The following is a 21,080-nucleotide window of genomic DNA, read 5'->3' as shown; positions in this document are numbered from 1 at the left end:
ACCATTAACAATATATTATTAATGGTCTAAGCCAGAGATAAAAAATTCCATAGATACCATGAAAAAGCCTAATAAAAAATTTTTCGAAATATACTTACTGTTATCTACATTCTTTGAAATATACTCCTAAAATCATCATGATGAACAAATACCGGTGGACGTTTGCCACCAACAAATATTACGGCCATGGTTTTAGGCTGCTTGTATCCAGCGGTTCCCTGCAACCCACTGACCCGCTTGATGTCGTTAGTCCACCTATTGGTGGGTTGACCAACACTGCGCTTTCCTTCCAACACTCTTAGTTAAGAAAATATATTGGTGCATTTAGAGTTGATTTTAATTTATAACGGCCATGCTTCTGAAATTTGAATTTATACCATAGACAACGTTCCTCTTAGTATTTTTGTCACTTTGATGGACAATTGGACAGTGAATTTAGGATTGTGCTTCAGTTTTAACAAATATGATTTTTTTGGAAATATTATAGTCGAAACGTTTAATTTATAATTTGCTAAACAAAATTATTAATGTTTCATTATATTTATAGTTAGAACGTGCTTATTTATTGTTTCTCATTTGTGTGTAAAGGCAAAATCCAGTCTGTCTATGTGAGGTTTACGATCACGTATTTGTGGACGTATATTGTGTTATTAACTGTAATGCTCTGATATTTTGACTGTGAACAAGTGCTAAGATGGATATTGATGTCAGTAAGGAGAATATTCAGCCTCTGAGAGGCGGTAGAAATCTCGTGCAGCTTGGTACTGCACTGCAAGCTCAGTCAGATGTTGATGCCCAGCGACAGCTTCAGTTGCAAAAAGAGTAAGGAATTTTTCAAGTTCGTCATATATACCTATGGTTCCAGGGGGATTTTATTTTAACTAAAAGATTTACATCACTAAATGTTGGTTCAAATGATAAAGTTTGTTTTTAAAGATTTAAGTATTAATTATTTGTTTAAACAGTTCCAAGAGTTTTAAAATTGGTAATTTCTATAATTTTTCATCTTGTCGCACATATGTATCAATTATTACTTTATTTTTACTATTTTTTATAAACATTTGTCTTGAAGCAGAAATGTTAATTCAAACATCTTTTCAGGGAACACGAAAATGCTATTAGACATTATCAAGGGCCTGATCCTTTAGATCCTTGGTTTAACTACATACAATGGGTTGAACAGTCTTATCCCAAACATGGACATGAAGGTAATATTGATAAATTAATAAAAGACTGTTTGCAGTTGTTTGAAAAAGATGAAAGATATTTTCAAGACCGGAGACTTGTAAAATTATGGATTAAATATGTAAGTGATGTATCTTTAAGTTATTTTGTTTATTACAAGGTATTAAATATCTTATACAAAATTAAATCTATATCAGAAAAATCAAATTCATGTGTAAAAACTATGTTGAGATTTAAGTTAATAAAAGTTATCAATGATTATTTTGAAACTGAACAGACAAACACATATTAACAGGTATGGTAAACAAAGTGTATGGTTCTACAAAATTACATACTGTACATTTTTCAATTTGTAACAGAACTTTATAATATTATATTTGTAGTCTTTTTATTATGTCCATCTTAGTATAAGAATGAGCTAGTAGGTCAAACCTTTAAATTTATTTGGGTACATATTATTTAAGATTTAAAAGTTTGGCTTTCTTTTAAACTACAATCAATTTTATGTAGCAAAGTTGTCTGCACTATATTATTGTCTTGCATTTGATGATCATAGCCATATGATCATCAAAACAGTTTTATTAAAACAGCTCAATTTTTGCTAGTGCTTCATTTTTGTGTCGTATGAGGATTTGAAGTTTGAATATACTGCATTTACATTTGAACTGTGATAAGTTATTTTAACTTAGTGTTTATACATGCACAAAGTGTAAACCTAGGCACTGTATTATACAGATTTTAAAAAATAAAAACCTTCTCTAATACAGGCATCAATGATGTGCAATCCTTAACTGTGCTCATGCAGTACTTCAAATTTAAAATGAAATTCTATGTATATTATTATAGACATTAGAAAATCATATTATGTGTGTGTGTGTGTGTTGTGTCAATATAAAAATACTCTAAATACACCTCAGTAATCAGTGTAGTTGTAATGTTGCATAATCATGAGGTTCTTGCATCACATAGAATGCTTTAGTTTGTGAAATGTTAATATGAAACACTGTAAAATGTCATGTGAATAGTCATATAATTAATTGTTTTTATTGAAAGAAATTAATATTGTATCATTAATGTAACATATTTTGCTCTGTTAACAATTTAAATATGTGACACTATTTTAAAAATTTCATCATTATTATAAAGCAAAAAATATTGAAATTTTTTTAGGTTGATTGTCTCTCAAATCCACTGGAAATATATCAAAGGCTTTACAATACTGGGATTGGTGTGGAATGCTCAGAGTTTTACAGAGCATGGGCTTGCTACAGTGAGGAGTCTGGAGATTATAAGAAAGCAAACCAAGTGTACATGTTGGGTCTTCAGGCAAAAGCGCAACCATTAGATGAACTTGAACAAGCACATATGTAAGTGTTACAGCTACTATTATCATATAAATCATCATTTGAGTAATGATGGGGGGGATTTGCATATGGTGGGGTTGATGATTTGTTGTTTTGAGTAGTATGTCACAGACATTGATAGAGCTTATTGTAATTCACATCCACACAGCCATAAATCTTAACAAAATGGTTATCTGCTTATTTGACTTGTAGCATATACATATACTTTTAATCCTTACATTTTTAGCATATCACAAGATTTCAAAGTTAATCTTTATTAATAGGTTTATCACATTTTAATCTAAAAGTGTTTTCAGGAACTTCCAACTGTTTTTTGCTCAAAGGATGTTACACGATGATTCCCCTACTAAGAGAAAGGCAGCTTCAGCTTTGGCAGAGACCAGATTGGCTTTAACATCCTTGAAATCTTTTAAAAGACGGAATATTGCCAATGTGCCAGTACAAAGAGTGGGTGATAGCATAAAACATGTGGTACCTGGTGTTGTAAGACAACAACCTGCAGATAGTAGACTTCCTAACTCTAATATCATGATTAATGTGTATGAGGTGAGTACATCTTATATTATGTAGGCCTAAGATAAGTGCCACAACATATCTCACACAAAAAAGTGTGTGTCAGCTCCGACGCACAAATGGAATTTACTTTTTCAGATCGACTGTCTAAATAGGTGTATGTTGCCCCGCAGCATACTAATGCCTTAAATGTGAAAGGTGCGCAACCGAGGAGCAGCACGTCGCGGCCTACTGCTCCTCCGTTGCCTTTCCTTTCACTTTTCAGGCATGAAAAAAAAATCAGGCATTTTATATGTGCACACATGGTTGAACACAAAAACGTAACACTGTCATTCATTCATTGAAATTTACTGCTCATATTTTTTTCATACTAAGGGCTAAATATGAAAAATCGATTCATAAGGAGTAAACTCCAAAAACAAAATCACATAATGTCGTCCAATAGATACATATCACCCTCTTTTGTTGCAATAGAACATCATTTCTGGTTCATTCACCATTGGTTCACAATAGGACATCATTTCTGTGAACATCATAGGACTACTAGAACAGCTAATAGAATCTTAATATTAAAATAATATGTAAGTTTTTGTATGTTTTTATATGTATACTCAGAGGCACAGTTATCTGCCCACTTAAATATACTCGCGTCATATTAAAGTGTGCGGATAATTGTGCCTCTGAGTCTATGTTTGTTGCAATAAAGATATTTAAAATGAAAAACTAAACAAAATAATTTACTTCATTATTTTTTTGAGCTATGTTTTATTTCTAATTACATTCTTACAACTAAAATATCAGTGCCATAGTTACAATATTTAATATTGAAACATAATATAAGAGTATTTTAGTATAGTAGCTGACTAGTATAAAAAAGGTTTTTGTTTTTTGCCTTAGGATGCCCCTTCAACTTCAAGGGGAGCGATTCCAGTGGCAGAGGACCCAGGACCCGCATCACTAGTGCAAGCCTGCAGTAATATTGAGAATCAGAGAGAAGTTGGTATATGGACGAACCCTAAGACTAAGATGGTACATACAAATGTTGTACCACATCAGCAACTGCCTTTTACACGTGAGTTATTATTTTTCCTCAGCTTATTAAAGTTATGTCACATAGTATGTTACAGTAAGTATACTAAATAAACCTTGGCTGAGTTGGTTGTGGGCTCTTCTCCGGACCAAGGCGCATTTGGAACCCTCGTATCTTCAATTTTTCAACTATTATTACCACCATTACATTAAATTAAATTATGACATAACTTGGCATTTCAAAAATGCTTGTAAAATAAGCCAAATTGATATAAATGAATTTTGAATTTTTGAATTTTTACGATGATGTGTATGTCTTTTGAAATTGACTGATAATGTATACTTGTTTTAATCGAGTACATAAACAACATCACATGTTTTGTGTAAAATAATTCATCAAGACAACATTTTCAGTGTGGTGTCGTATATACTCAGAGGCACAGTTATCCGCCGTCTTTAAGATGACGCGAGTATAATAAAGTGGGCGGATATTTGTGCATCTGAGTATATTTTGCTCTATAAGTACAGACCAACTAAAAAAAATAATTCTTATAAAGATGTTTGGGAGTTTTTAACAGGGACAATTATCCGCCCTCTTTAATATGACGCGAGTATATTTAAATGGGCGCATTATTGTGCATCTGAGTATATTTTGCTCAATAAGTACAGACCAACTAAAAAAAATAATTCTTATAAAAATCTTTGAGATTTTTTTAGAACATTTTTATGTTGTTAATTTTTTTCAGTATTTACAAAAATAGTTCTTTTTATATAAATCAATATATTTTTAGCATATGAAGATGACAATGATGAATTAAAACTTTCTGGAAATCATTTGCCCTACTGTATGGACGATTTGAGATTTAATGTGCCTCTGTGTGTACCTGACCCAGTTGATCCCACAAAAATACCCTGTTATAATAAAACCCAGGTATGTAATGCAAATTTTGATCCATTTAATGTATTAAAACTATCAATTATTGTTTTTGGGTTATGTTGTATGGTGAAATGTATGGTGTGTTGAATATCTTCTTCTTTTGTAATATTGTAAATAAGTCCTTGATTGAATTTATTTTGCAATTTGGTGTAGCACACTAGTGTAACACTACAGACTTATAATGTCAGTTGCCCTATGGTTTCTAAGCAATAATATAACAACAAAATTGTTTGTTTTGTTATGATTACTTAGACTAGAAAAGCCTGATTTGTATTTTGTATTTGATCTAAGAAAGTTCCAGTCTTGTTATATGTCAGATTTGGTTTGAGTTGTTATAGAGGTGTTCCAAATGTCTTGTTTTTACTATCAATTATTTATTTTAGGTATATGTTAATGATAAAGAATATAGTTTAGAAGAGATCCGAGCTAGAAAATTTCATGTACAAAAAGAGATTAAAACAGAGGCTATTGAAATTAAAGAAACCTATAAAAGTATTAATGAGACCCTTGCACAATGTAGTGCTCTGGAGACACTTGCCAACTGCGCTCTAGACACAGAACATGACCATATGGCCCAACTAATGCCATTGACAATGCCCACTTTACATAATGTAACTAAAGTTACAAATATGCATTCTCCTGGTGAACCTAAACTATTAGTGAATTTAGATTCAAAAGAAGTTAGCATTAAGAAAAATGACGAAAACGAAAGAAGTGTTATGATTGACAAAGAAAATCAAATGGCACCACAAACTAATACCTATAACGAAAATGGCTACGCCAAAAACAACTTGATGGAAGAGTTTAATAGAAGTTTGATGAGTAATCTTCTCGGTGATTCTGTTACTGTGAACACAAAAGAAGCTCGATGGGAACTGAGAAATATATTTAATGATAATGGTAAGTTACTGGATAATCCTTAAAGTACAGTGTGAACTCCATGTAACGCCACTCGATTTGACGACAATCTCGATAAAGCGTCGAAACCACATGGCTTTGATTGGTATAGCTTGCTTTCCATACAATGATACACACTACATAGCGTTACACCCACTCTCTATAACGACAATTAAGTAATAAAAAGTACCTTTTAATTTGCCAAAATTAGTGTAAACCGTGCAGATGTCTACGTTCTTTTGTCGCTGTACTATATAAATTGGGATTGCACGTGTACACTGTTGTTTACCATGACAAATAAGTAAAAGTCATGAACTTAATACATTATTATAAACTTAGTTGCTCACAAACTTTCAAATAGTTTACATGGCTAGTAAAAGAAAATTACTGTGTATTGACGAAAAAGTTTTACTCATGCACTTTTCTTCTTTCCATATAACGACTCCTCTCTATAACGCCATAAAATATACAGTCCCTTTAGTGTCGTTATATAGAGATTACACTGTATATAGAACTAGTACTGAATTAGATGCGATTTATGTAAATGTTCCAAAAATAATGTTGTCTCTGACAGTACTACTTGATTCAGTATTTTAAACTACGAATAATATTGCTAAGATTCATATGCTACATCTTCATAATGTGATATTATTCTTGTAGCGGAGCCATCTATGGTTCAGCCAGTAGCTGTTCAACAATTTGAAGTTCCCAAATTTGACATACATGAAGATAGATCTATGACTATGGCTATCAATGTAAAGAAAAATTATGAAATAGATCCTAGAAACTTTCCTGAAGACAAAGAGAATGCAAATAAGTTCAGTGTCCCTCCTGTGGTACCAACACATCAGGTAATTTTATAAAAAATATTTTATTTTATTAAAAATAAATAAAGTTTTATCTGGAATAATTTTAAGAAGATACATAAACAAATGAAAACAACAATGCCACAAAAGTTAAAAACTATGCTGTGGTGATCAACACTCTCTGAAAAATATGAGTACATGACTTAAAAATAGTACCACGTAAGATATGATGTAAGAACTAAATGTTAGTTTAATCATAATTATTACACCATAAAACTAACTGATTATTGAACACTGATTATTTTTTTTTTTGCATTTTCAATATTTATTTCAGGTTAACAAAACAGCTTATTATGAAGAACCTTCGTGTACACAAGTGTTTAATTTCAATATAAAAGATGCAAGCACGCCAAATATGTCTCAATTTAAGAAACCTACTAGTTGTATTGATCAGTCCAGTAAATATGCTTCTGTACCAAAGTTTGCTATAGATGAGAGTGTCATAGAACACTCCGATCATGCGGGAATCAAAAGGGAAGAATGTGTTAGACAGGCGACGGATCAACACGCCACAGATAACCATGGCGCAGGCCTCTCTGTTATAATGGAAGCGACCCGGGAGTACACCAGGTAAGTTCTCATAGATGAATTTGTGTTACATTAGTATGTGGCCTATAAGGACATGTATCCAAGGCCGTAAAATAAATTAAAAAAAAAATAGTATGTAATTGTATGTAATGAGTAGTTGCACAATTTACAATTTATTGTATCTGTGACACCTGTTTTTTTATCATGAAATCTTAGTTATTAGCTTAGGTAAGTGCGTCAACTTCTTAATCTTAATATTATATCAGACTCATTATTCATATAGAATTTTAGTGCTAATAATATTCTGAAATAATGTTAAACTTACTAATTTGTAATACATTAATACGTTGATTCAATAAAAATACATTATTTGTGTATATAGTTGTTTTATTATCATTTGCTCAACAGACTGAACACTCCCTGATTTTTAGTTTGAATGGTCTGGTAAAGGATGATTTGTATTAGACCGGGTCATGCACAGGGTAATGTAACTTCATACAAATTGTATTTAACGTTTCATATCCACGTCCCGGTCTAACATAAATCATCCCTAAAAATATTTAATTTTAATGTTAGTATTGCTTACGTCATTAATATGTTCTTGTTTACAGTAAATCAGGCTCGAGTTCCTCAGGACAATCAACAAGAACAAATTTTACAGGGTACACAACTAACTACGACTCGATGTATAATAATCAAAATGATCCCAACCTACAGAACACTGCCGCTAAAAGAAATTCAATTTCCAGTCAATCGAGACTTCCCAATGGCCAATTCGCTAGAAACTATCAGAAGCGTGATCAAGTTGAAATTAAAGGGGCGCTTCCGCCGCCCTCAGTGCCTTATCATTCCCACGATCATCAATATCAAAAACCTGTTCCGCAAAACTATAGCGGCTATTCTCCTCAAAGGTCAATACATCCCCACTACCAGCAAGGTTACGGTTATCAACAATCTTATTCTAACAACCACTTAATGAATCAACCGCCAGCTCAAGGTTTTGGAAGTCCAAACCCGAATCCCTACCATAGTCCCCAACACCCTGGTGTGAATACCCACGATATGAATCCATCAGTACCAGTAGGGTTTCAAAGTCCCACATATTCAAATCAAATGGTATACCAGCATTCGCCGGTAGCCAGTCCCGCTCATCCTATGATGAGTCCGCAACCGAATTACAATCGCCAGGAGTTCCACTACCCTAGTCCAGCCGATCGTCATGTCTATCCTAACCAACAGCAACACCAACCCACTGCAGTATTCCAAAGCCCTCCACACCAACCTCAATACTCAAACGCACTCTATTATCAGAGACCCAGTCAAGTGACTGCTCCTAATCAAGCATATGGACAACTAAATTATAACACTCAAAACCAATATAATAGCCCAAATATGTATTCGAATACGAACCAGCATGCGGAAAGTGTAAATTATAACGCCGTACAAAATTCTTATCGCCAGCCTGCTAAAGTAATAGAAAACAACCAATCGTCATACGGAATGTCTAACAATCAACCGTTCCAAATATACCAAAGTCCTCAACCCCCTCAAAATAATTACCGTAATACAGTACAAGAACCTGCTATGGTACAAAATACCTATTCTGATCCTCAAGTTAAACAAGAACCTTCAGAATTGAAAAGTCCAGAAAGAACTGAGAGTGATAAACATGCAAATAACAGTAACAACGTTCAGTATAAAAATCCAGCATTACATAAGAGTCCTAATAGTTCAGTGCTAAGAACTGTCAGGCATGAACAACCAAACGTTAAACTTAGTCAGAAATCTCCAGATATTGGATTTTCAAATCAATTTTTGAACTTCATATCCAACAGAAATGAACCGAAAGACAATGCAAATACACCTAAATTTACGAATAGTCCAAACATATCGCAAAAAATGCATAAGAATTTGTATGTATCGAGTCCTGAGCAAGCTCAAGTCCCACCAACGTCTGGCCTGTCCGATACAGACAGTAAAGACGGCATGACGGCTCAAACTGCTACACCAATACAGTCTGCTAAAATATCTCATGCTGTCGAAAAACACAAGGATATTTCTAAACGACAGTTGGATTTCGAACACCGTGTAGATATCCAGTCTGAAGACAGCAGGGATTCTGTAGGCAAGGACAGTAGAATCTCTTCAATTTACTCTCGCCAATCGGACTTCCAATCTGATGGTTACGGAATGGATGTGGATAGCGAAAACTCAATGGAGTGTAGTTTTAAGGTCACTCACTCAATTTCTTTGGTAGAAACCAGTGACATACCTAAACCAGCTGATATTGAATTCCCAAAAGTGATTGATCCGTTTAACAAAAAGATTTTAGCCTCTTTACTTGAATATGTCAAGTTTCCTAACAAAACTCATGCAGATGGCTACATGGAAGTAAGATCCATTCCAAAAATACAAACAGCTTCAGTTATGAATGTAGGACATACCAAATTCTCTATAGAAAAACAACTTGGCAAAGGAAATTATGGAGCAGTATTCTTGTCATTGGACCTGAATAGTAACAAGACTGTAGCTCTAAAGTACCAAAAACCAAGCCGGCCATGGGAGTTCTACATTTGTCAAGAAATAAAAGCGAGAATTAAGGATCCATTCATGGTATATTTCAATTGTTTTTCTTATTTCTTATTGTTTACTATTTCTGATTAATAATATTACATACTTTGGTATTTAGCTTCCAGGATACATGGACATAACAACAGCATTTCTGGGAGATAATGCAAGTTTATTTGTATCTGAATATTCGAAATATGGATCTTTATTGGACGTCGCAAACAAAGTTAGAGTTGCCACTTCAAAATGCATAAATGAGTTTATTGTCATTCTATTGACATCAGAAATGCTCTCAATAGTACATTACTTGCATAAAGCTCAAATTATCCATGCTGATATTAAGCCAGACAACTTTTTATTGATGAAGATGTACGTATAATTTTATAGTATAATTAATTTAACAATAACATTTGAATTTTTTGAACATTTTGAAGATCTCTCTGCAATGTTTGGTTTCTTCACAACTGGGAAATCCAGAGTTCTGCTCCTAGCTAACGTAATACAACATAATTATCAATTAAAAGTCTACAAGCTTATTTAATTCTTGCCATCACTTGTGATCGCAGTCTTCCTGTACTGTCTTGGAACCATGCCTATTGAAAACTTATTTCTCAAAGTGCAGAGTTCATCATCATCATATCAGCCGATGGACTTCCACTGCAAGAAATAGGCCTTTTGTAGGGACTTCCAAACATCTCGATCCTGAGCCACCTGCACCCAGGTCGCCATTCCAGTACTTTGAGACCCCAATGTCCATCGGCTCTTTGAACTACTGTCTGTCACTGTCACTTCAGCTTAGTGGCTCGTTGAGCTATGTCAGTGACTTTGGTTCTTCTGCGGATTTCCTCATTTCTGATTCAATCACGCCGAATTCCCAATTCATTGTTTTGTTATTAACATTTAACATACCTATAATATCTTTTAAATTCCTTACAGCCCAACTCAAGAATGGAGGACACCATCTTTGCAGTTGATTGATTTAGGATGTGCAATCGATATGTCATTATTTCCTGAAGGAACGACGTTTAGAGAAGTATGTTTACCTAATATCAATACTTAATTAAATACTAAGTAAATTTATTTCATTCATTAAAAAACATTTTAGGTTGGTTTTTTTAAGAAGTATTGATAACGGAATTTGTTTGTTTGTTCTAGTTAATTGCAACTGAAGGATTCACATGTACAGAAATGAGGGAAGGGAAGCCTTGGACATACCAGACAGACTTATACTGTCTTGCTGGTACAATTTTCGTTATTTTGATGGGCAACTACATGAAGGTGACTAACCGTCTTGGACAATGGAATATTGACAAAAAATTGCCCAGGCAAGTATAAAATTTTGTATAATATGTATATTCTCTTTCACCCTTTTAATATAGGCATCACAGTAATCTGCACTCTTTCGTATTTGATCCATTCTAACAAAAGGGATGATGACGGTTTTTTTTAATTGTATATAAATTAGTTTCATGTAGGATGGTGCGGGTGACAGTTTGTTTCACTCTGGAAAGTTTGCCGCGATTCACGATAATAGTACGTATTATAAACGTCATACAGGCGACTGTCACCTTCTCCATGCTATCTGAAAAATACTTGATCTGCCTTTTTGCCATTTTTGGCCAACACAGCCAATTTGCCAAACAGGTCAATTATTAAGTTGTTTGACATTATATTAACACAAATCAGCATTGATATGTTAATGTAAATATGCATTAATTTTCAGGTACATGAAAAATAGCTTATGGGACAAAATATTTACTACTCTTCTAAATGTGCCAGATTGCAACAACTTACCCGACCTCATGGATTTAAAATCTGAAGTTGACAGTGTCTTGAATGGAATAGACAGTCTCAGTTCACAGCTCCGTAACTTTGCGAATGTGCTTAAGTCTAGGTAAATAAAAAAGCCCAGCTGTATTTATTGCATTTAGATGTATTGACTGTAAAGAATTTGTTTGTATTAATATAATACTTAAGTTTGATGAATTTCAGTAGTCTTAACAAGTTGGTACCTACATCTATGAAAGAACCTATTGAATATCAAATTCTACACTTTTAAGGTTATCTTGTTGTGTTTAATTAAAAATGTGATATGTAATTTAGCTTTTTGTTAGTAAACCGTGGCTTAGATATCTTGTTAGCTTAATGTTGAAACAACATTTAGGTTTCATTTATTTTTGTACAACTTATAAGACTTGCACTACATATTTTTTTCTGTTTTAACTGTAATTAAAATAAACAATTACTTGGTTATTCATGATTTTTATTTATTACCCAATCCAAAAATAACGTGTAATTAAATTAACCCCTTGTAACATTTCTGTAACAAACTATAAAAGATCCTACAAATTCCTACAGATCATACTTATTCCCTTATATCTCATTGTAACTTCACTGGTACATACCATACTAAGGAAATAATACACCACGTCACACAGAGATGGCGTTACTAGTATGAAATTGAAAGTTTAATTTGACAGGTAGGTAGTCGCGACAAGTCGGTACGTGCAATAAAGTTTGAAATTCGTTAAAAATAGTTTTCCTTGCTAAACTGATACGATTTTTTCTTGGGCATTCGGGTAAGTACCTAATATTAGATATTATATAGTATGTCGTTACATTTTTTGTATTTTTGTACTAAAAAGATAACTTTTAAGGTTTGTATCATTTCTGTAACATTGATTAGTGAGGGTAAAAATGTTTTGTCATACAGCTAATACAAAATTATAATTTTTTCAGAATGTCTTCACGACATAATCGCCTTCGCGACGATCAAATCGTTAATTATCTTCTCACTGGTGAAGACAGTGAAGATGGAATGGATTCTGGTGACGATGATGTAATAGATCCCAATTTTGAACCATTTGAAAATGTTATGTCTGACGATGACGCCGATACAGCAGGTATTGACTTAAATTCTATTATCAATGAACTTGAAGATAGCGAAACTATTCCACAACCACCAGATCCAGTACCAGATCAGCAAGCAACAACATCAGGCTCAAATTCTAGAAAAAACAAAAGCAAGAGGGAACTGCAATGGAAACTAAAGAATCTTATTCTAAACGACCAGCAAGTTAAGTTTTCGGGAAATAGCACATTGCCATCTGATTTATTGGAACTAGATACGCCTATACAATTCTTTCTCCATTTGTTTCCTAAAGAAATTATGCATCTTATCGCTGAACAGACTAATTTATACATCATACAAAAAAATCCTAACCAATCTTTTTCCGTTACTGAATCTGATATTCAAAAATTTATTGGAATCGTTTTTCTCATGTCTTTGATAAAACTACCGAGAGTTACTAGTCACTGGAATACAAACATTGGGACATCTTTGATATATGAAACAATGCCCAAAAATAAATTTGAAAAAATACGCCAATACATTCACTTCAATGATAACTCCAACATGCCTCAACGTAATGCACCAGATGCTGATCGATTATATAAAATACGACCCATTGTCGCTAAATTGAATGAAAGTTTTGGCAAGATTATCAAGGAGGAATATTTGTGCGTGGATGAACAAATTTGCTCTACAAAAGCCAGAAATACTATGAAGCGTTACAACCCGAAAAAGCCCCATAAATGGGGATACAAAATATATGTGCTTTGTGGAGTCACTGGGTTCGCTTACAAATTCGAAATAGAAACTGGAGCTGAAAATATTGTTCTCCCTGGAGATAACTATTTCACGTCTTTGTCATTACTGGAGCATTTGGCCAAGGAGGGAATTTTGAGCCTTGGGACGCAATAGAATCCCCAGCTGTAAATTACCTACTGACAAGGAGGTATCAAAAAAAGAGCGTGGTTGAAATGGAATTTGTGGCTGATGTTGACGGCATTGACATCTCTAATGTCAATGGGAACAAAACATCAATCAAAAAACGCAAATCGACGGAAATTGATATCCAGGCCAAAAAGCATAAAGGTCCTGCACAGTATATTCCGCCGATTGCAGTGCGTCAAGATCAAGTCGGGCACTGGCCAGTTTGGTCAGAAAATAGGATCAGGTGCAAGTTTCCCAAATGCACAGGAGTCTCTCAAACTGTATGTGAGAAATGCGGTGTAGCTCTGTGCTATAATAAGAAAAATAATTGCTTCAAAGAGTTTCACACCACATAGAACAATATGATACTATTGCCTCAATGTTACAGATATGTCACAATCCCTATTTTCCAAAATAAATATACAAATAATAAAAAAATTGATTTTCTGAAAAATACGTGTTTCATTTTACATTAATAGAAGTGCGTAAACGTAAATTATTTTAAAATTTATGATCATGGGTTATAAGGGGTTAACATTTTAATACTGTAAACTGTACCATTGTTAATTGATCCAAATTCAGTTAATGTTATATATTAAAAACAGTAATTATTATAAATAATATGCTATTATTAGGAGAATTTTTTACATAATGAAAATCCTGGTATTGCCTATTTTCAAGATTCCAGGTCCTGGGTCATCATTCCAGCTTCTTGGGACCCCAACATCCACTGTCTCAGAACTATATTATGCTCTGGTCAACACCATTGCTGCTATGCGAATTGTTGTCATAATATATTCTTAAAATTATTTATATTTACTTCAAAAAGGGAAAAATGAACTAAAAGCAATTTATTTAAATTATTTATTATAATTATTGTGCCTTAATTACTAGGTTTTTCCATTCTAAGTTTCTTTCTTTCTTGATACTCTTGCACATTATCAAATTTTCTTTTGAATAATAATTTGATTGAGCTATGGTCAAATGGACTTAATTCTACTTCCATATTTTGGAACGCTTCAATTTTTTTGCACAAATTCAATGAAATGTTTTCATTATCCACTACAACTGGGTATTCATTTATTACTGAATCTACACCATCATACACAAACAGTGTCAAGTTCAGGAATTTAATAGCAGTAGGAAAATTATTCACACAAATATGTGTTACAAGCTTGTGTGTAAATTTATTATTTATCACGCTTACTTGATATACTAAAACTTTCATGTATGAATGAATAGCCACTGCTATAAGGCTAGAAAATTCATTGTACTTGGTTATTGTATAATCAACTATTGGTAAACTGTTTATTTCTATCCCTTCTTCGTCCATTAGCTTACTGAATTCTCGCTTTATTCCATCGTTGTCTTTTAAGTCCATAAACGTGTCGATAGTGTGTAAAAGAGTACCATTAATATAGTTCCAGAATTTAACAGTCCCATCTCCTGAAGTACTTGTCAAGTATGCATCATTGTGTGGCATAAGTTCTATATGATTAACAAATTCTTTATGACCTAAACAGTATGTTTGAATATTGTAAGTATTAGGATAACAAGATACTCTGATCTTTTCATCTCTGTCTGAGGTTATAATGTATTTACCATCATTGGTTTGCAGTACATTCAATAAAAGACTCAAATGACCTAAGAGTTTTGATCCACTGTCTTCATTCAATTCAAAGATTAATACATCACCAGTTTTATCTGCTACAAATAGTTTTTTATTAGATACATCGAATCTTATTTTACTAGCACTTCTTGGAAGAACAATTTTTTTGATATTCTTCAAATTTATTAACTCGTATATGATAACTGTTTTGGATAATAATACAGCTAGAAATTGTTCGTCCGAGGATACAATGATATCAGTAATTGATTCATTTTCTGGTGTGCTTGATGTAATGTGTAAAACTGTATGTTTACAATAATCGTAATAATCAATGTAGGCTTCTTTAGAAACGATAATGCTATTTTTACTCACAATCATAAGCGACATGATTAAATATTCAAAATTTTTATATAAGTTTTACAATATTTGAAAATACGCGTTTAATTCGTTTAATGTTGTTTATAATTTTATAACCTAAAAATAAAAACGTTGACAGTGACACTTGACAATTACTTTTTTAATAAATGATTGGCTTCAACTTCAAGGCGCTTAAAAAAAAAAATGAAAATGCGGGCTCTATGGCTCTGAGTTCTAGTTCTTTTGCGCGTTATATCCTCTGAGGGCATGTTATTGAATCATACGACGTCATAGAGGAATTAGATACGATGTGCCATCACGGGAGTAGTAACTAAAAAACTGTGTCATTTGACACGTCAAATGTCATATACGGATTCAAAAATGCTAGAACCCAGAGACGTAGAGCTAGCTGTTAATAATAAACAATGTCAATTTGACATTCAGCTGTTGATGTCATCTATTGTCACTTGTCAGTGTAAAAACTAAAAAAATATTTATTATTAATTTTTCAAAGTTATTAATTAAACTTGAATAAAAAAAAGTTGCTTTATTTAACGAAGCAGTAATAATTATGATCTATTGAAGATCTAGACACGTATTATTTCTCAATTATTAGAACTGTATAAAGATTTTCATAATTTATTTCTATTCAGAAAGTCGTGTTTCTGGAATTTAGTATGTCAGCAATGATTTCTTCTTGGAGTCCAGACAAAAAACATAGTGATGTTGAAAGGTAGGTAAATTAAAAACAAACTATTGATAGTTTATTTTACTCAGATTTTAGAGACGTTTTGTAATTCTAATTTGTTTTATTTCTATACAACTTATTGTAAAGAGCATAACCCTATCAATTTAAAGATTTATACTGAAAATTGTGGTCACTGTTGTTATTTCAGATGGATTTGCATATATCCGGCTTATTTAAACAATAAGAAGACTTTGGCTCAGGGACGACGGCTGCCTAAAGACATCTGTGTAGAGAATCCTACTCATCAAGAAATAAGAGACGTGCTATTCTCTACAGGCCTACGTATTGGGGTTGAAAATAAACTTTATCCTCGTGAAAAGAGCAAGGTACAAGAAAAATATTCTGATTTCTTGTTTATTTTTGAATTAACAATAAATAGATTCTTAAAACTTGAACAATATTCCCTTTTTGCCTCAAATTAATCGTAAATATATACTAATAAGAGTGACTGGGTGCCAAAAGTTTAACTGGTAGCTTAACACTAGAAATCTTGGGTTTAAATCCTGCCTCGTAAGTCATAACCAAGGAGTTATTTAGGCTGAAATATACTGTTAACTTTTAACTTAAGTAGATAAATTAATTACTTAGACAGAGTTCACATTCTTGATAAAGTAAGAACTATATTCTGGACCTGCTCCACCACCTACTAATAAATGTCTGATAGTTTAAGAAAGCGTTGTCACTTTTTTCTTTAAGTCAAATGACAAAGACAAAGCTTGTGAATAAGTTATCACACACACTACAGTTAGTTTCATGTAGGATGGTGCGGGTGACAGTTCTTTTCACTCTTGAAAGTTTGCTGCTCTTCACTATAATAGTATGTATGAACATCATACAGGCTGACATATACATATTTGAAAAACACTTATCAGAAGATACTGAAACTGGACCTCTGTATTGTTTAATATTGTAGCGTATCATAAATATTCTGTCGGATCTCTGTCACAAACTGTAGTATCATTTTTTAAGGACTTAATAAAATAAGAGGTTCTCAATTTGGCTGTTTATTTTGTAAAAAAGTGGACTACATACATAAAAATTTAAAATATGTGAAAAATTGTGCTTCTACTAACTAACTAAGTAAGTGAAAGTGTTAATTTTTTGCAGGAAATGTTATACAGAGGTCGGATTCGTGTTGAGATAAAGAATGATGACGGTAAACCTATTAATGAAGAATATCCAACCAGAGAATCTGTCATGAGGTTCATTGTTGAGTCTATACCTAAGTTGAAAACTCGTCAAAACAGGTAAATTTAAACTTATATTTTACAGTATATTTATATTACAGTATTTATTTCACAGTATATTTAACAAACAAATTAAATAAAATAAAAATGAGGGTATAAATTGCTAGTCATTTCACACCTAATCTATATCTATATGATATATAAAAATGAATCCATATATACTTTGGTCATGCTAATTGTTATTGTCAGGAGAAGGTTCTGACAGAAAAAGTTAAAAAAAAGGGGTAGGGGTAGAGGTAGGGTAGAGGTAGTTGAAAGACATAAAGTCGCGGGCGTACGCTATTTATAATTATGTGTTCTTAAAACAATGAAAATAAATTAGCTATGAAATATAGTTAATATATTTTGCATAACATTTTATAAATAAACAATACAAAATTTAAATTAAATAAGTTATGAAATTCCCCCCAAACCCCTTTCTACCTTTATTTCTAATTTGTTTGTTGGTAAACATTACACATAGAGAAGGGCTGTAATATACCTAATAGTGTGCAGTGCATAATTTTCCTCAGCCAACAAAGGAAAATTATGCACTGCTTTTAACTCTCCACTGTCAGTTATTTAGATGACTAGCTGACAGTGAAGATTTCTCACCTCTTTTTATTGAATTAGTAGGGGAACATGCTTTATGAGAAATGTTTAAAAAAAATATCAAGATGTTGTTGTTTTGTACATAAAGAGCTGTCCTTTCTGTGAACTGCATGACTGAAATTCATAGAGTAACCTCCTAGTACTTTAGCAAAATTAGTATGGAACAGACTAATTTATTATGAACTAAATTAGTATAGACAGACAGAGAATATAAAATAAATTGTTTTGTGTTTTTCATTACTGTTTTCCTCCATTTTAATTTCAGAAAATTATTTACATTACTGTAAAAATACTTGCAAATTTAATATTATATAATTATTGTTCTAGACCTGCTGATCAACAGCCTCAATCTGTACAACAAGGTAGCAATAAAGCCAAGGGAAAGAAAGGTCGCAGATAAAGAGTTTATTCTTATAATTTTACAAGTAATAAATTTTTGTTAAGATTTTAATAAATTTTTTTTCTTTTTCAATCATTATCTTAAGTCAATATTTGAATAGCTTTTTCAGTAAGTTTGTTGTTACCATTAACATCTTTTGCAACACTATATCCATCGAAGATCATAACAACTTTACCCACTGGATATGTGGAATTTGGCAAAATGTGTTTTGGTGCTATTGCTTTATTTGCTCTACGAATTCCTTGATCTTCTGAGGTATATGGGCCATTTCCGTCAGAGAATTGTTTATCGCGGGTGCTATTCTGAAGGATGCTTTCTTTATCGATTTTGTAGGTTCTAATTGCCATTTCTTCTTCTTGGGATTCAAATCCTCGTAATCTTGAAGGAAATTCTGGTACAGGTAATGAGCTTTCTGTTTCGTCTCTTCTAGTTTTGTATTCCATTTCTCTTTCGTGTTCAAGTACGTATTTTGTAACATTTTCAAAGGTTTCATTTCTCGGTACCGGGAGTTCTTCGGTTTTGCTGGTTCCTCTATGAAACTCTGTATCTCCGGACTCGATTCCGATTCCAGGGAATTGCTCACTGGATCGATCGCGACTTGCATCGTTTCGTGAATAACTATTGGTATATTCTTCATAATTTTCTGTATGGGGCCAAGTTTCTCCTCTGGTATTACGTTCATTAGCTCCATTATTTCCGGGGATATGTCCTTCAATGCTTCTGTCAAATGAGGAGCTGTCTCTCTGACCGAGTCTACTATCGTCTCGCCAAAAGCTAGAGGGATTTCTTGTAGATAGTATGGGTACGTTCGTATACCGTCTGATACCGCGGACGTTATCATCGATAGTAGAAGAGGCCGGCGTGGTGGTAGTAATGATGGTAACCTCGTCCTGGATCTCAGTGGCAAGAGGCGCGGTAGATGTAACTGTCTCCTCCTGCGGACGTGTAGGGGACTCTGAACTGGATCTATGTGAACAGGTGCAAACAACTTTGTCTCGCTTGTTGCCAAGGGAATCATTTCTTTCATCTTTGTCTCTCTCATTGGTAGGGGAATGATTTCTTTTATATTTCTTATCGCTAGGCTCGTAGGATTCGCTCGAGTCTGGAGCGAGAATGTTATCAACAAGTAGCCTAAGATTTTTAAGTAAGGGAATGTACTTCTGTATGATTCCGTCATTGTGATTGATTTCCCTTTTGTTCGTTAGTTTCTTTCGGTTATACCACGGTCTTTGGGAGATCTTTAATTTCTTCGGTTTTGATGGTGATTCGATTTGAAAAGCTTTTCTGTAATGCAGTGGTGAATTTTTCTTAACTCGAGTTGGAGTGTCGATATCTGCGAAAATATGACCTAATTTTAATAATCTATCATAAGTACCTGTACTTATTATATTTCATAGTATAAATCAATATTTTTTAAAAAAAAATAACAGATGTAAGTTAAGTATGCGCTAAACTTCTAGTTCGTTCTGTTGCAACATGTAGATCTGCGCAGCTGCTATTGCTGGTACAATGTTTTTATATACTGCCCATGCCCAGCCATACGTTTCGAATTCAGAGCGGAACTGAAGTTCTTACCTGTATCTACCTATACCTAATTAGTTGATTCCAGTCAAGTACCTAAGCCGAGGAGTTTATAAGTTTTAGATATAATATTCTCAAATCATGAAGTAAGCATATGGCTGAAACTTAATGCCTAAGGTTGCACAGTGCAACCCGTTGTCCCCTGTAAGGAGTTGAATGTTGAATACCACTGGGAGCGTTGGTTCATCTATTACTAGAATTTAAAAAACAACTTTCGCGTTAGATAACCCTTTCAGTATACTCGTAGGCTATTAGATTAGCTACGTAGTTAATACAAATGACACCAGACATTCCAAGTATAAAAGTAAGTAGATGACCTAGTTACCTACGTTTAAACGTTGATTGATGAAAAGCGCATTAAAATCCGTTGCGTAGTTTAAAAGATCCAAGCGTATATACAGAGAGCGGTAAGAAGTGACTTTGTTTTATCGTGATGTAAAATCATTAAATACCTAACTAGTGTAGAAGAAATACCTGAGAGTGTATAGAGTTGTCTGCTTTTGGTCGCTGTTGGTCTCCTGGCAGTAAGTTGGGCTACTTTCTCTTCAGCTGCTATGATATCGTTCAGTGAAACAGGCTTCGCTTCGAGATCTGTCGAAAGAATTGAAAACATTTAAAACAGCTGATCACAGTTTTACATATTAGAAGTTCGAATTGTAGTGGTTAAGGGTCAAGGTATCGATTCGGAAAGGAGTCGTCACCGTATTAAGTATAGCCGTCCACTGCTGGAGATAAGGTTCTTGCATGGAATTCCAAACGCAATGGTCTTGAGCGGCTAGGATCCAGCGGCAACCTGCTTGACAAGGGGGGTGTCAGCACTGCGCTTTAAGACGGGGGTTCCAGCACCTTGGGAAATCATCACACCAACGTCCATCGGCTCCTTAA

At 33.4% G+C, this 21,080-nt stretch overlaps 5 protein-coding genes across 5 annotated transcripts; 3 read left to right on the top strand and 2 right to left on the bottom strand.

Annotated features, from left to right (window-relative positions):
• The first annotated feature begins 400 nt into the window (after positions 1-400).
• On the top strand, positions 401-12,140 carry LOC112042867 (uncharacterized). The gene is made up of 14 exons (XM_024078050.2): positions 401-822; positions 1,102-1,306; positions 2,356-2,552; positions 2,846-3,095; positions 3,960-4,134; positions 4,883-5,022; positions 5,412-5,928; positions 6,586-6,776; positions 7,066-7,361; positions 7,931-9,932; positions 10,009-10,256; positions 10,824-10,920; positions 11,043-11,212; positions 11,611-12,140. The coding sequence occupies exons 1-14, from the start codon at positions 695-697 to the stop codon at positions 11,783-11,785; spliced, it is 4,791 nt and encodes a 1,596-aa protein (XP_023933818.2). The 5' UTR covers positions 401-694; the 3' UTR covers positions 11,786-12,140.
• A 487-nt stretch (positions 12,141-12,627) lies between these two features.
• LOC112049448 (piggyBac transposable element-derived protein 4-like) lies at positions 12,628-13,650 on the top strand. Its single transcript, XM_024087324.2, has one exon. It carries the CDS (start codon positions 12,628-12,630, stop codon positions 13,648-13,650), a length of 1,023 nt encoding a protein of 340 aa, XP_023943092.1.
• An 862-nt stretch (positions 13,651-14,512) lies between these two features.
• On the bottom strand, positions 14,513-15,756 carry LOC112042868 (tRNA (guanine-N(7)-)-methyltransferase non-catalytic subunit wuho). Its single transcript, XM_024078052.2, has one exon. The coding sequence runs from the start codon at positions 15,656-15,658 to the stop codon at positions 14,546-14,548; it is 1,113 nt and encodes a 370-aa protein (XP_023933820.2). The 5' UTR covers positions 15,659-15,756; the 3' UTR covers positions 14,513-14,545.
• Positions 15,757-16,057: 301 nt separating this feature from the next.
• Positions 16,058-18,669, top strand: LOC112042866 (signal recognition particle 19 kDa protein). Its single transcript, XM_024078049.2, has 4 exons — positions 16,058-16,361; positions 16,525-16,702; positions 17,484-17,623; positions 18,542-18,669. Exons 1-4 carry the CDS (start codon positions 16,306-16,308, stop codon positions 18,612-18,614), a joined length of 447 nt encoding a protein of 148 aa, XP_023933817.1. The 5' UTR covers positions 16,058-16,305; the 3' UTR covers positions 18,615-18,669.
• Positions 18,670-18,685: 16 nt separating this feature from the next.
• LOC112042865 (uncharacterized) lies at positions 18,686-20,877 on the bottom strand. Its single transcript, XM_024078048.2, has 2 exons — positions 20,670-20,877; positions 18,686-19,947 (listed from the first exon to the last, which is right to left on the bottom strand). Exons 1-2 carry the CDS (start codon positions 20,806-20,808, stop codon positions 18,695-18,697), a joined length of 1,392 nt encoding a protein of 463 aa, XP_023933816.2. The 5' UTR covers positions 20,809-20,877; the 3' UTR covers positions 18,686-18,694.
• Between the last annotated feature and the right edge of the window lie 203 nt (positions 20,878-21,080).

Source organism: Bicyclus anynana, chromosome 12 (genome assembly GCF_947172395.1).
Source record: "Bicyclus anynana chromosome 12, ilBicAnyn1.1, whole genome shotgun sequence".
NCBI classification, from domain to species: Eukaryota; Metazoa; Arthropoda; class Insecta; order Lepidoptera; family Nymphalidae; genus Bicyclus; species Bicyclus anynana.
Note: the sequence above shows the minus strand (reverse complement) of the source record. Positions and strands in the feature narration are given on the sequence as shown.